The sequence below is a fragment of the Athene cunicularia genome (assembly GCF_003259725.1).
Source record: "Athene cunicularia isolate RWA chromosome Z unlocalized genomic scaffold, athCun1 chrZ_part3, whole genome shotgun sequence".
NCBI lineage: Eukaryota > Metazoa > Chordata > Aves > Strigiformes > Strigidae > Athene > Athene cunicularia.
In genome coordinates this window covers 11,038,803-11,055,563 of record NW_020799144.1, presented here as the reverse complement: position 1 = coordinate 11,055,563, position 16,761 = coordinate 11,038,803, and the positions used below count along the sequence as shown (strand labels likewise).

At 38.2% G+C, this 16,761-nt stretch overlaps 1 protein-coding gene across 2 annotated transcripts in view; it reads right to left on the bottom strand.

Annotated features, from left to right (window-relative positions):
* Positions 1-16,761, bottom strand: part of VCAN (versican) — a 113,666-nt gene that overhangs the window by 88,739 nt on the left and 8,166 nt on the right. For both annotated transcript variants that reach the window (XM_026866583.1, XM_026866584.1), the window contains exon 3: positions 8,880-9,251. In XM_026866583.1, the coding sequence (XP_026722384.1) occupies positions 8,880-9,251 (372 nt within the window). The remainder of the gene's footprint in view (positions 1-8,879; positions 9,252-16,761) is intronic.

Sequence of the window (16,761 nt, the reverse complement as noted above, 5' to 3'; positions counted from 1 at the left end):
TTGACACTGTGAGCAAGTTACCTGTTGGTATAAACGAGCACTACTATATTCAGTGGTATAGTAGTAAATAAAAACATGAGTTCAAGTGACCCTGCTTGATGTTCTGGATCTAAAAATAAGAAATGGGCATGTTTTACAGAGTTCACAACAGAAGCAGATAAACCTTTTACCCTGAATTATAAGCACAAACCCATAATAATATTCACAAGCTGGGCATCTGGCTTTACTGCACATTACTGTTAAATATATACAAACATTTTAAATTTTTCTTTTTGGTGGCATTGGTGTTTCTGTAGTATACAATATTTGACACTGACTCCCTAACTCAGGATCAAACCAGAAATGCCTAAGTATGAGAAGCACTTTGTTCACTCAATTTGTTACTTTACAAACACAAAATGTGTTTGATATGCATTTAGATTAATTGCCTCTTTTTTGTTTTGTTTTGCTTTTTTTCCTCAAGATTGCTTAACTGATGCTATATTACTTCAGCTAGGCACAAGAGCACTGCTGCTCAGTACAACCACAAAAAGGTTCATTAATTTAGCAGGAGATGGCAAGATATTTCTCTGAACTTGTATTTTTTTAAAGCTTCCTACCGCTTAAATATATATGAATGCATTCTCCACAACCAGCTATCTCGCTTCTCATTCCTTCCATGTTGGAAGTAACCACTGCCCTTCCTAGCTGGCATGTTTGGGATCCCTATGACACCCGAATAAGGCAGGACTAAAGAGTTAATATCAGTGCCAATTTAAAGTAGCTTTTGCAGTGTTGAGAAGAGCCTTTGGTCATTTGTAAATCCTGGAAAGGAACTTAGAGAATGCTTTGTTCTCCTCACCCTGATCCAAAAGGTAAACTTCACCTATTCTTAGAGTTGAAGGCTCTTCCATTTCCAGTGAGGAGCTAATAGACATAAAAGAGCCTCCAAGATGAATGGGAAGGAGGACGTCAGTATGTATAAGCCTGTGCAACAGCTGCAATAATTAGAAGACCCCCTAGGGCTAAGAAGATTAAAGTGCAGGACTTTCATTGTTTCAGTTAGACAGAGAGAGAGGGGCAAAATCCATTGTCCGAGCTTTTGCACTTTAAAACATTTGTAAAGGATTTTTTTCCCTTTGTCTATTTCCTCTCTGAAAGAAAAGGCAAGAAAGGAGTTGTCCTAGGAACAAATAAAGCAACTGGAAAACAGACTACAGCAGTATAATGTTGTCACTGAACATCTGGCAAACAAAGTCAGTCTAATTACAGGAAGGAGTAGCAGCGTCTGCAAGAAAGAGCACTCACAGGAAAGTAATTTGTAGCATCCAAAATTCACTTCTGTCTGAGCAAGAGAGAATGTTTTTTAATCATTTATCTCTGTCTTAGACCAGAAAACAAAAACACAAAGTATTTCACTTTTAACAAATTAGGGATTCCACAGGTAAGTGCCTGGTACTGTAGTTCTACACCTTTGGGTTGAACTTTGCTTTATTATTTGCCAGGATATCGTGCAGCAAAACCTCATGGAACTGCAGAGGAAGGGCTCCTGGTATGGTTAATAAATCACAGTACACTTTCACTAGTGAGCTCACACTACTGCAACATGCATTCTTGGGAGTCACATAAAGCCTGAATTTCAGAAGTTGTCTCACACAGCAAAGAATATCTAAGGAGAAAGGATGATGATGGTAGTAGTTGTTATACTGTTAATTTTTATGTTCAAACCTTAGCCTCTGTGGTGCAGACGCCTGAAATAACCCCCAACCCACTACCAAAGCTATCACAGTTTGGTGATCCTCCTTGCCTTTAATGCAGAAGAAAATTTACATTACAAATGCATGCCAAAATAGAGGTTACAGGATTGAGCACTGTATGAAAGGAAGGAATAGGGCAGCATTTTCAGCTTCCTGCATGAATAATTCATTTGTGTTCTTCATCTGAGATTTTGCACCCATCTTCTGACCCCTGTCTTAGGCTTTGGCAACCTAAGAACAGGCTCACTTTGCATCAGCAGGAGCTCCCTTGCCAGACGCCTCAAGGAACTTCTCCCCCTGGAGAGAGAAAGTGCGTATCAACCCCTCTGCTCCCTCAGCCCCACTGCCTCCTGCTCTCCAGGGACAAAGAATTCCTGCACTAACTTGCACGTTGCTCCTCCTTGCAAAAACTGTACATCCATCCTCACAGAGCCACGCAGTCGCGTGCAGGAGTACATGAGCTCCTCTGACCAAATCGGTCCAGATAAAGAAAACAAGTAATGCTGAGCTTTACCTGCATTTTTCTCAAGGGAAGGACTTTACTACATCTGTATTAAACTCTGAATACACAGTAGAATCACCTGCCCCACGCTGTTATCTCTGTGCAGCTCACAAAAATGCTCACTGAGGCTAAGGCACTGCTACTTAAAATAATTTTTTTAGAAAATAATAGCCTTTCTGAACTGTCCTTGTACTGGGGGGACGACCAATATTCAAAAACGGTTTAGCCACTGGTACTGGCCTCTGCTCTACCATCCAGCTCATGAAGGCATACCGTGCCCTGCCTGGCCTGCGAGCTGTCCCACCAAAGGACCCCCATCCAGCCTGATGCAGAAACCCCACCAGCCTGCCCATCCACTGCCACGTTCCTAGAGTCCTTGTGTGAGGGACTCAGCAGCTTGATTAGAACATTTGTTTCCCTGTTCCTGAAGTGCTCTGCACATAGACCCCGGGTCTTTATCACCCAGAAATAAATTTCCCTCTCCCATCCTTTGATGGCCGCTACCCATTGTGCTCTTTCCTTCCCAGCTACAGAAGTTGGAGATTCCTTAGGATCCATGGTGCAGGAGAGTAAAACACAAGCTTAAAAATGCAGCAGCCCGTGTTAATTTAGTTAGCAAGGAAGCACGAAAGTTCAACATCAAGAGGCGGTAAGGTTTCAAGACAGATAAGTCTAAAAGATTAAATAAAAGCATCTCTTCAAATGCCATACTTAAGAGATAATGAAGGAGAGTTCTGGCTGTAGAGAGAATAAATCAATTAGGTTGTCAACACACAATCTCTCAGGGCTAACAGCACAATTGAGTGGCAGCGTTCCCACATTGGAAACAACTCCCATTTATTATCATTATAATGCCTGCAAGAAAGAAGAGTTTGCATAAAAATGAAAATGTGAATTACCATCTACTCTGTCTCCCTAATTGCTGCTACTCTCCATTAGCAGGGTCAGCATTTTAAGTTTAGGATTTTCTTTACTGTTTTTTTAAACAAATAAACAAACAAACAAATTAGAAAAAAAAAAAGCACACTAAAAAAGTCTCTCATACTTGCAGCAGAATTAAACAGAAACTACCAAAATGAGGTTCATTAAAAGAGTGGTCTTGCAAAACATCAGTAAGAAAAGGATAAATTGCTCTCAGTATTAGAATATTCACCAACAAGATAGGAAAAAGGAGTAACAAACTGGAAGAAATCCATTTGCTACTTTAATTCTTTTAAATCCAATCATGTCCAACGAGGATAAGAAAAAAGTTAGCTCAAATGAGTGGCTCAGATTTTTGGTTTTGATTATCCTTGGTCATACATGTTATTTCTAATTTCCCAATATCATAGCACCACACAAAACAAGAATTTCATTAAATATTCAGTTATGTTCCAGAACAAAGAGTACTGTTGCATTGCATTTCTAGGTCATCTTTTTACAAGGTATTTCAAAACTATTTTATTCAAATGGGCTTTGTTGTAACTAGACAGAGAGAATAAAAGTGGACAGAGAGAGGTACAGCAATATTTTATAAAATCCATTCTAGGATTCGACTTACAAAAATTTGCTTTGCCTAAAGGTTAGAAGTCTAGACTAAACTAGTCATCTAAAGCTCTCTAATTGGTGACCAGGCATAAGGACTTCCAGAGAGCTCATCTCACCAGACACTCATCAGAAAGGAGATGAGGGTAACACAAGCCTAGATGATTAGCTTAGAATAGGCATGGAACATTAAATTGTTGAAGGTGAAATAAATCCCACCCTGACTTCAGGTTTCGTGATTTCAGACTTGTCATCCAAGCCAAGGTTGTGAAATTGCATTTGGTAAACTATTAGCAAGCAAGCAAATGCTTGGGGACGATCTTCAGAAGGCATTACCTGCTGGTCATCAACCTCCACCTTGTTCCCAAATGTATCTACAAGGATGCAGTGAAAATTCCCCTGTTGCCCAAAACCAGCTTAAAGTGGGAAGGAAGTGGCAGCTCAGTGTTAGCTACTGAGAAGGGAAAACCATCTCCTGAGACCTGACATTTTCAGACAACAGTGGCAAGGAAATGACTAAGAATGAAAACAAAATAACATTAAGCATTCAAAAACTGTGAGGTCAAGTACTCCTAATGTGAGACAGTTTGACTTGTGGGTTTCATAACATCACAAAGGGTCAGAAAAAAAGCTCAAAGTGCTGTAGAAAGATGAAATTACAAGAGCTGACAAAGGAAGAGCTGCTCCTGAGAAAAGGGGAAAATTTCATAGGCATGCGAAGAGAAGGCAAAGACAACATATGGAAGGAAAAACAACCATGAATTATTTGTTCTGCATATTTCTTTTCTTGTGAGAAGTTGAAGCATATAAGCATATAACACTGTAATACTCTTAGATCAGTTTTGAACATAAAATATCCTCATCTGAAAGGTCGAGCTAATTATAGCAGCAACCAGCATGCAAGGTATTAGTAACAGGAAAGGAGGTATCTAGTGTGATGAAACTGCCCCTCTGCATGAGTCTGCAGACCTGTTGGCACTGCTGCTGTCCCCTGCCTCCAAGGACAGCCCTGCGGCTGCCATTAATGAGCGGGGCAGGCATCTGCCTGCCCCGAAACTTCCTGTGTGGGCTAAAATTGTTTCACTCTGTTCTCTTACACTTTCACCAGCTGTAAAATGAAAATAGCAACATATAGGGTACAGTCCAATCTAACCCCAGTGATCTTAGAGATGAAATATGCCAAGCACCTGATAACACCTGTGAATGGGTGGCCTAGCTTGATTTCGAGATGTATAAAGGCACGTAGCAGGGCACGTAACAGGGTTATTTGCAATACCAACAGAACTAGATGAAGTAACCCAGCATGTCCTTCTAGTTCTATATGGCTATGACTTTCCCAGATCAAACCTCCAGGACCAAATCACCCCAGTTAGCAATATGAACACTGCCAGTCTTAAACTCCCAGTAAAAACAAGGTGGTTCAGACTTAGCTTTAAACTGAGCAATTTAAACAGAGTCCAGATTGAGTTATTTCACCTCTATCACAAGGTAATAATGCACACACAGGTAAGTAATGCTTAGCTGATGCCACGTTAAGCCACAGTGTCTTGGTGATGTCTCTGAGCTCCTAGTGAAAAGAATACAAGCAGCTACTGATAGTCAAGTGGTTGGCATAGGTTGAGCCTATAACCAAAGCAAAGAAAAAGCACAGAATTATGGCAGTTTTCAAGATCCTGCCATTCTTCAGAAAGATTTTACCTGTCAAAAAGAGATGTAGTAGAAATATGTAAGGTAGAAACAAAGGCAACATGGTTGTGTTTAAGTTAGCTATTATTCACATATATTCACATGTATTTACATCCCATCTCCTTGGTAATTCTAGTATTTATACTGCTGTTAACAACATATAAATCTGACTTTACTCAACTTCAGAAGTTCATTTGGCATCTAAATATAGCAAATTAACTGAATAATTACATACAAATTATCAAACTTGTCTGTTGTGATAGCTATCCACACCTTTTGTAGACAGTCTTGGTCTTGAGACTCAAGTAAGAAAAAATTTAGCATTAAAAGTTTTACTTTTCAATTTCAATGACAAATGCCAATTGTTTGACTTGTATAGCTTAACCTGGGAATATTTATATGATACAGAGACAATTATTCTTTCTTACAAGTTATGTTTTTCATTCACAACATATTTCATCACTGGTAAAATACATTCATTTGATACAGAATGGATTCAGTAGCAGTTTGATATTTCTACCATACCTAAAAGAAAGGCTAGAAATAGCAATTGCAATAAATTTTCTTATTCAAGTTAGCACTCCCAGTTATCTATTATCTTACTTGCAAATGTTCATTTGAAGAACAATCAACACAGCTGTCTAAGCTTATCTACCTGGCTGAACTGATGTTGGAATGTGCTTTTTGTTGGAAAGTTTCAAATGGGGGTATGTCCATAAAACAAACAGAAATCCTGTAAATATCTAGAATTCAAGTCCTGCACTGGTTAAAAAATGCTCAAACAAACAAGCATACAAACCCCATAAAGTTATCATAATAACAAACAAGCAATTTCATCTAGTTCAGCAGAACAATGCAGATAAGCTTTGGCCTATTTCATCTGGCTATTTCTGAAAAATGTATTAAATTAGACTTAACACACACAACAGTGTTGGCACTTAAAGAAACAGATGAATGTTACTTTCTGTAACATTTCTTCCCACACCTAAATTGCCCCATACCAGGAATTTTGCAGAAGCTTTCTATCTTTAATAAAATTATTCTGCTTCACTTTAGGGTTAAGTTATACGATTGAGCAAGTACTAAGTGAGCCAGAGCTACCACTTTTTCCGTGTACTTTTAATCCACTGAAAACCTAAAGCAACGCATGCCTGCTCAGTCCTCAGAGAAAGACTGCTTCACAAATGCATTTTGTGTTTCACTTGTGATGAGTATAAAATGTGCTGAGTAGCAAAACTGGTGATAATTTTACCAGGACTTCACGGGTGGCCCTGTAAGCACCAGCCCCAGATCCACACAGGAGAGCTGACCAAAGCACAGTGCTGAACCATGCTAGACACCAGCTCTGAAGTTACCCAAATTCACGTGGAAATATCTCCCCACACCACGCTAACAGGCAGCAAAGGATGCACAGGGAAAATGTACAGAAGATATCGGGTCTCCAATTGTTATCACTTTGCGGAGCAGATTCAAAAAGGAAATATAATGAAAATAAATTACATTTGGGGGTCATGTTTCATTTTGGGGAGGTTTTTTTAATATAAAAAGCATAAAGCCTTACTGAGATGAGGTCAGACTGGAGCAGCAACATTCACAGGAAATCCTTATGATGTCTGATAAATGGCATTTGTTTATTTAATGTAGAAAATGGAGAATGGAGTGCACAAATCACTATCTAAGAACATTGTTTTCTATTTGGGTCAAGATCTGTCTTTTTCCTTTCCTGAAGTGTTGACATTAAAGCAATCATGGAAAAGAACAGTTGCAGCAAGAAAACAGAGTGTGTGAAATTTACTTTCAATTAAAAACAATCTAATCAGTTCATCTCATTGCAGTGTTTTGAAGGAGCACTAACTACAGAAGCTAAAGTATTGCCATAATTCATCAGATATGTTATTGTAGTAAACTGCTGCTCCTGGATATAGATATGTAGTCAAGGGAGCAATTGAAAAGGAATAAAGAATGTCAGGTACACTAGTTACTGAAAATTAATGTTCAAACCAGGATTTCTTTTGCTTTTGCCATCAGGTCAAAAGAGTTTATGAAGTTATTTAGACATTAATGGTTACACTGATTTATTGTATTCCCAAATTAAGACCACACCTCCAAAACCTTTAATTGAATAAATGCCAAAAGACTGTTCAAGTTAGGTTAAGTGTATTGGAAGAACAATGCAGTATTAAGTTCACAAAAATCCTTAGCTAAAGCCATAATGTCCAGCAGCAGATATTAATGTTTGCTTTGAGATTCAGTCATTTGAGTAAATACTGAACTTTCAAAAAACATCTAAGAGCAAAGAAGTGCAAAGCAGAGCGCAAACTAAGGCTCACGTGAGCTGGTACATCCACACAGCACAGTGTTGTTCTAAGCACGCAGAGTAATTTGGGTCCAGAATTTTCATTTACATGGCACAGAGCCTGAGCTAATATGTCCTGCCTTTCAGCATAGGTTGTTAGCTCAGGCTCAGCGCCAGACTGACAGGGCTATACAGCACCAGACTCTGGAGCAGTCTCTACACCATACCTATCGTGCTGCATGAGCAGGCTTTTAAGAGAAAAACACCTATGCTCCTTTTGCTGCTTACATGCTTTTGAAAGTTCTGCTTCTTCTATCTGTTTTTGCGTACACTCTTTATGTGTTCTCTCCCTCCAAGTTTTGGAGGCTATTTCCTTATAGTGATGGCAAGCAAATTCCTAGCCCTGGGTCATTTACATGGAAGAACATCAGCAGCCACCTCCCTACTTGTTTTCCTGCAGCTTCTGCCAGATGGGTTTCCTTCTACCTATCAAACCTTTATTATTAGGACAAAGAAAACTCTTCCTTTGTGCTTGACATTCCTGTCACAGAAAGAGTGGCTCCCAATTTTGCTGGCATCATGATTTTGTACATCAAGTGGCAAGGTAGGCCAACCACAGATCCACTAGCAAGGCAGCTGCTTTTTTTCATCCTACACAAACAATTAAAGAGAAACTGCTTCTGCCTGTGAAGTTTGTCTTGTAAGGACACTGACATTTTCATGCAGATGTATTAGTACAATATGTGTCATGTTTCAAAATGGCTGGTTTGAGAAAACTTTAGAGGTATTTCCTAAAAAAAAAATAAAATAAAATAAATAAAGTAAAAGGAGGAGCTTCTATTGCAAAGGATATAAACCCAAACTACTATCAAACGCCTTTGGGAATAAACGAAGAGCATTTGTTCCAGGAATCAAGAGTAGCGTCCCCAAAGGTGCAAGTGGGAAATGAGAGGGCTATGGATTGGGACAGATTCATAAGAATAAATAAAAGACTGAAAGAGAATGGGAAGAGCAAACAGTTAAGGAAGGCTAAATTGCTAAAGATGCAATGCTCTCTGGCTATCCATTATTTGCTGACTTTTTCTGTTTTAACTGGAATCACTGTTGACTACAAATAAAACAGATAAATCCTTACCTTCAACAGCCAACGAGACAATGCCTTGTGTGTCTTCCACTCCGTACATAACATCACAGCGATACACCCCTGCATCACTTGCACGCAGCTTGGAGAAAGTCAGCGAAGCGTCACCGGTCTCCTCTGAATGGGTCGGAACAGACACTCTGTCTTTGTAGCTTTGACCTATTTTGATGTTGCCATTTTGAGCCACCAGGACAGTGGTTTCTTTTGCATCTTTTCCACTTTTATCCAGTTCAACCTTTGACCATTTGATTCGAAGATACTCAGCTGCATAGCTGGAGGCTATAGTGGGTGTGGTTGAAAAGAAGCATGGCAGCACTGAAGTTCCAGAGAGAGATCCCTTTACCAGGGTTTTTTTTTCTGCTTTAACTAGAAAAGGGGAGAGAAGGGGAGAGAAAGGATGAATTATGTTAGTGGAACAAGGAAATCTGAAACAGATACATTTCATTGCTATTTAATGATGCACAGACGTGCAAGAGCTGAAATCCATGAACCTTAGCTGATTTGAAACAGAACTGATTAGTACAACTTAAAAAAGAGTTTGCACCAATATCCTAGGCAGCTGTTGGAGTCCTTTTCTGTTTGGGCAAATTTATTTCACTGTTCTCTGACTTATTTTCTCCATTTGTTACAGTCACCAAGTTACTGACCTCCTTCAGAAACCTCATCTGTTATCTAAAGTTTCTAAATACTGTAAGAGCTATGGTTTCTTACTTCTTAGGAGGAAGACCACTCTGAGTGAGTTACCTCGCATCTATTGCTGGCCAAAAGTGTGCATACAGGGGAGCTACTGTTGTTCACACCTTGCCTTACCTCACAGCACCTTCTTCATTTGCTCCTTTCCTAAGAGTAAAACACAGTCCATGACTTCGCATACATGACAACCCTTACTCTGTTATTCTTTCAAGGGTTAACTCTTTTTATTGCATACATGCTGAAACAAAAGCCTTTCCAGTGAGATTCTCCCAAATAGTCATTCTTTTAAAATTATTTCTTTCTAGCCTCAGGGACTTTAACACATTGCAGAAATAAAGTATTTCAGGATGTTAAAGCAAAGAAGGAAGTAAAGCACACAGAAAGCCCCTACTTGGCTCAGACTTGACATGATAGGATCTTTATCATTTTTTATGACATCTCCAGCTGCAAACACTTTACAGTGAAATGCTTCCATCTGACAATATCCTGAGGGGAAAGTTGACTACTGTTCATCCAACCTGCACACAGCAACTGTCTGAAGAGAGGATTTCTGTGAGATTTATTTTTTTTATGGGATGTTATTTGAACATACATATGGCTTAATGAAGATTAAAAGCTGATGCACAACAGTATCTGTCTTACATCTTCCACTGTCCTGCACTCTAACATTTTTTTGAAAGGTGGAACATGGTGATCATTAATTTGAAGTGAGCTAGGATTCATAAAGTTTAGAAATACAATAGCTTCAAGTATTATCCACCAACATGATACATAAAATAGGAGACATCAGCAAATGCAAATAATCTAGCTGTTTATCTATTGTAAAAAATATCACCTCTCCATAAAGATTAGAATAATTTTTTTTTTTAAAATAAATAGTGTTAGTAATAGTGTTATCTAAAAAGGTTCAGTACAAGAATCATTAGCTTGATGGCCAAGCATTCTAATAATAAAGTACTAATTAGAAAAACAAAACAAAACATATGAATTGACCAAGGAAGACCCAGAAATTTGAAACAAAGTTCTCAGATCCTTTCCATCCTTGCCTACTTAACTAGAAATTCTTGGTAACACAGTGCAGATACACTCGGGATAACTGTATCAAAACTGATTAGATCAGAGTGTAACAATAGGGTAGTGCTGTGCTAAACCAGCTGTGTTGCACCCAAAACTCAGCTGAAAATTTCACATAGAACCACACTGTCTGAGCACATTTACCAGTAAGATGCTCACTCTGTGATTCAGGCATGCAGTGAGATTTTCATTCTTTCATTAACTTGTAAACAGAGACCAGTGATGGTACAACTCACATTTAATAGTCAAACAAACTAATTACTTCATACATCCTGTGCCCAGACCTACCAAGAATCTATTTGTAAAAGAAAGACAAAAAACAGGTCCAACATAAAACTGAAGACTGGAAAATTCACAAGGCTTGAAGACAAGCCTGTAGAGCTTTCTGAAGACTAAAGACTAGATCAGAAACTTGACTGCATACACATTTCTTTAGAACAACAAACAACTTTTTTTTTTTTCTTTATTTTATTTCCATAAGGATATAAAACCTCAACTCTACCTAGAGTCAATTGATTGCTAAAAACTAGGAAGAACTGATTTTATCCTGAAGATATACAGTATGGAAACATCACTGCCTTTTATATCACCTTTAATTTCTTGAAACTTCACTGAGTTACAGTGGGGTAGAAATAAAGAAACAGAATGAATGCCTAGTCCTATCAGTTGTGATGGAATTTTTGCCAAATTGCACAGGTGGGAGATTAAAATCAGTCTCAAAATATTTAGTATTTATTATGATCTCTTGTCATCTATATACATTACAGGAACATACTAAATGAAAAATGACCTAGTTATAATTACCCTGACTGACAGAATTTTAATAAACTTTTGAGAACATTGTTTCTGGTTATGAGTGATCTAGAATATCAGTACTGAACCCTAAAGAAATTTCCTCTCTTTAAAATTTGTGTCTTCACATCAGCAGACTGAAACCCTTAGAAAACACCACATATCATCATGATATGGAAACGAGATCTATCCTAAATTGGGCAGAATCTCAGAATAGGAGACCATGTAGCTACAAACATGCCCATCTAACTGTGGAAAGCATTGTAAAACACTGTAAAGAAGCAGTCTTTGGTTTGGGGTGAAGGGGAGGGAGAAGAGCGGTGAAGGGGAGGGAGAAAAGAGTTTTTCTTACTGAAAAATATATATATATATATATATATATATATATATATATTTGGCACTGAAACATAAGATTAAGTGAAGTTCCCAAACAATTCCAGAAAGCTGGATTTCTTGCAGCAGTCCTAGTTTGTCAAATAGCATTTACTGGTCAGTGCAGAAACCATCACTATCTTCTATTTATCTATATAACTCTTCTGTTCCTTTAGCATTTTCCCTATGCTTATACTCCATATTACATCTCCTTCTCAGCCACTATCCATGGTATGTGACAGACTATTCCTTAGAAGGGACACAGCGGGCAAATACAAACAAAACATTTTGTAGCTGCTTGTAAATTGGAACACGAGCTGCAAAAAGCAGGTATTTGCCAGCATTGTTTTATACCATATCTCCACCTCACCATGCAGGACCAAGAACACTTGTAACATCATGTACTCTTGAACAAGCGGATGGCTTTGAAATTACTAAAATGGTTGGCGATTAATATAAGCATTTTTTTTCTGTTGCTAACTAATATGTATCACTCATGCATAATCAATTTATTAGGGAAAATACACAGACAATAAAGGAACAAAATACACAGCTAAACCCAAATCACCTGGCCACAAAGACATGGCTTGGCAGAACTCCCAGCAAAGTCAGTGGGAGATTTGTGCAAGATGATGGGACTACAGAGTTGGGCCGAGAGCAGAATGATGCAGTCAGATTACAGGCAGACTCAGTAGGCAGTGTGCCTTAGCAGTTGGGTATTTTTGTTGTCTCCCCCTGTTTAAATATTAAGTATCTCCAGCATCAGAATAAGTAGCAGGAACAGAGTGCAGAATGAAAACTTCTCCCATGCGATGACCTGACAGATGACAGTCCTGTCAGGTCTAATTTACTGGGTAGGATTTTGCCACAACGTATTGTCTTATTTTCTCCAAAACTAAAGCTAAGTCTATGCATTTCTATCAGTTTATCATGGGGATGATGGCATGTGGCACACTCTTTAACAAAATAAGAATTCCACCTTGCCTTTTCATGCTTTTTTTCCCAAGCAAAACTGCCTGAGGTCCTCCCAGCCCACCATTTCAGCTGCAAAGGCAGTTTATCCTACCAATGATATGCAGCTTGACGTTTTTTTCTTTTAAGTGGGAGACAATCAACAAAATTTCTTGCTTGAGAACAAAGTCTCTTTCCCTAGAATCTGCACATTTTTTTACGTTGTGCAAAATTCTTAAAATGGAAATCTAAAGGGGAAAAAAAAAAAAAAAGAGAGAGAGACAGAATTCTGCCCTTTTGTATTAACCATAATGACCAGACCAGTAGGTCTGTAATGACAGGACATCTGAAGAAAAGAATGCCTTAGACAAAGTGACACTGCTTAGAGGAGTAATTTTGCTATGTAATGAAGCTTAACTGAACAAAATGTTGCTACTGAGAATGCAGACAAAAACCACATGCTTAAAGAATAAATATATTTTATGAGACAAATAAATTGAATATCATTTTTTAATTTGTCAACAACCTGCCTAGACATATGGTTTACTGCCCTGCCTACCTGCAACAACAGAAAGGACCAGTGAAATTATACGTACTGTTAATCTCACTACTAACACTGAGCCTAAGAGAAATCTTTTCGTTAACCATAAATCTTTTAACGAAGATACTGATAAATTAAAATTAATGCACTGGTTACACAAATTTGTATGAAACTCTGACAGCAGAGGTAACAGACTGAGACAAAAACCCCTCACTGAGTACTTTACCAGTTGAGTTGTTGTCTGAACAAGTAGAATAAGAGAAGGAGGCATAGAGTGATGAAGAACCAGCCACTTTCATATTCTGCAAGAAACTCACAGGAAGCCAGGCAAACATAAATCTCAGCTGCAGAACTCATCATAACATATGCAGACATCATAGGCATGCACACATGTGTTTTATAGCCCATATAGAACACAAACATGAACAGATAAACTGATGTTTGAACAGGTATATTATTTATATACCTTTGAAAGGACATATCACACACTGCAATCTAGGGGATTCCTACTGTTTTATGGATTACAGGGCTTTCTACTCACTCATGGCTTGACAAATAGCCACTTAAAACAGGTAAGATAAACTCCAACATTGATCATAATCACAAGGCCCAGCTTGTAAAGTACAATATCCTAACACCAGCTAGCTCAAAGTGAGTAAATGCCACACTAACAGTAGGCGTAAACCTTGCTCGTGAACTTCTGTCATTAATCCTTCACACGTACCAGAGCAAACAGCAAAGGTCTCTCAAAGGGGCACTCCCGTGACCCCAGAAGCTTACACCATATTTCCTGCTGCCTTCCTGACACACATTTCTGAGAATTTAAAGCCTTAAAGAAGCCATGCTAGACCATTCTCGATTAGCCCTCAAAGGGAAAATACTTTTGTTGCTACATAAAATCTAACGAGCATGCCGTACAAACATGCTAGGTATTTATGAATGTGACCATTCGCAAAGACAAGAGTGGAAAAGAAAACAAAGATGGGAATAATGATTAGCAGTGAACGCTTAAAACTTTGCATGCTTACAACTTTCAGTGTTCTAAATTAAGCTTCAGTTTTATTATGACTTAAGATTCACAGATTCCAGGACTTAGAATTTAAAAATATCCTCGGATTTTGATAAATCTCCCGTGTGACTCTCGAAAGAAAAATTTTAAACTTCCAGAAGAGTTTTGCCTGAAAGTTTTTTAAAGGAAATACGGCAATGTGTCATACTGCAGTGACTAGGTAATTAAATTTAATCAAATCCTATGAAGTGATCCAATCCATTGTGCAAATGGAAGCATGAGAATTTGTGTTTCATGAAAGATTTCAAGGCTTCAATTTTATATTCAAAAGGGAAAAAAAAAAAAAAAAAGAACCTGGTGATAGTTCAGAGTGCAGAGATCTATTTTATTTTAAAGTAGTTTTTAAACAAAAGCTGTAATTGTAAAAACTATCTGTAATCCTGTAACATTCATCTTCAGAAGTGTTGTTACATAAACTGACTGATATTTCTACAAAACGGAAGGATATCAGTTGATCCCACAGACCCTATTAGATCAATTCATGAAAAATAAAAAGTTTTTCAACTTTGTCTCCTTCACCATGGCCATACTCGGAACACGTTCAAGACATTCTATGGCAAAAGTATGGTCCCCAACTTCAAAAATAAAGCCCACAAAATTCACACTGTGTTCTAGGAATATAAGTATCTTTCTGAATTCCTTCCAAAAGATTCAGGCAAAGAAGGACCAGCCAGAACCTGGCCTACACTCCTGAGAAGCTCTTACTTGGACATTCATACGGAACTTGCCTAAGTGCTAAAAATTCTACTCTGGAGATATTTAAGAGGTGATAAAATGTGGAGGAAGTCAGGGGACATGTAAAGGTGCCATCCCATTTTCTACCACTCTAAGGATCCATCCCACTCCTCCCCACTTCCAGTGATGCACTCCCAACCCTGAATTCTGCCAGCACTAGCATTTTTGCAAGGCAGAGAGTCAGGTCAAGGGTCTGATCCAGTGGAAAAATAACGTGCAAGAAATGCCATATGCTCTTTCAAACAAGTCTTTATCTGATTCAGCTGGTGATATACCCACATAAATACTAGTGTCAGCACAAAGAAAAGCACAAAAACTAGCACCAGGGGATGGAAAAGGGGCAGGACTATCCCACCTAGTGCTAAAATGTATGTGCGAATGGACTGACCATGGAACTATGTCCTAAGTAAACACGAAGAAACTTCTGATAGGTCATAACAGAAATGTTAGGTTTAAACTTCTTGTCAGATTCCTTTGCCTTAGTTATTCAAATACATGTTCTCCATCCCAAGGTAGATTTTCAGGTAAAATCTTATCTTTAGACCTCTCCCTGTGCGAGTGATGTACTACCATTTACCCCATTTTGAAGCTCACTGTTGCTAGCAGCTCTTCCTTTTCCTCTATCTTAAAACAGATATATCTGCCTTAAAGAAAGCTATAATTTACAATCACAGAATGGTTTGATTTGGAAGTGACCTTCAAAGATTATTTAGTCCAACCCCCCTGCCATGGGCAGGCACATCTTCCACCATATCAGGTAGCTGAAACCCTCATCCAACCTGACTCTGAACAATCCCAGGAGGGGCATCCACAACTTCTCTGGGCAACTTGTTCTACTATCTCACCACCCTTACAGTAAAAAATTTTGTCCTTATGTCCAATCTAAAACTACTCTCTTTCAGTTTAAAACTGTTGCCCCTTGTCCTGCTTTGATAAAAAGCCTCTCTCCATTTTTCTTATAAGCCCCCATTAATATAAGTAGCTTATTAAATAAAAAACTTCCAAGTTCACCGTGTAGATTTACATTACAAGTCTTTGACCTGTTCTGACACTTATTTTGCCTCTCCAAATACTTCATATGAACAAATTATTAAATGCCAGTTGTGAATCCAAAATACATCAGTCTACACTTACAGCCATTTTTAAGTAAAAAACTTAGGAGGTGGGGGAGGGGGGAGAAGCTTTGTATTTTATAATCAAATCAGTCTTAGCCCTCCACGAATAAGAAAATGTAAGCTCAATTTTAGTGACTTGCCCCCTGCCTGAAGCTTTTAGTCTATTGTCCCTGAGGACAAGCCTAATCATCTGGCCTGTTGTGTGTTTAATGAAGAACGGAAAAAAAACAGCTTTAAGGAGGAAATGATGGTAAGAAATAGTAAAGGGTGGTGTTCCCAACCTGCTTGAGGATAAAAATCCACTTTTTTTTTTTTAGTTGGCTGCACTAAGCACGATGATCTTTTCCTTTATCTTACAAAATTACCTAAAGAATTTGCTAGCAACAGTGTTCAAGCTTGGGGGGAAAAAAAATAAAAAATAAATTAAAAAAAAAAAAAGAAAAAAGTACATTTGATTTTCCCAAAGGCTAAAAACAGTCTGAGGAATTCCTGGAAAGAAAAGATTTAAAAAAAAAAAAAAAAAAAAAAAAAAAA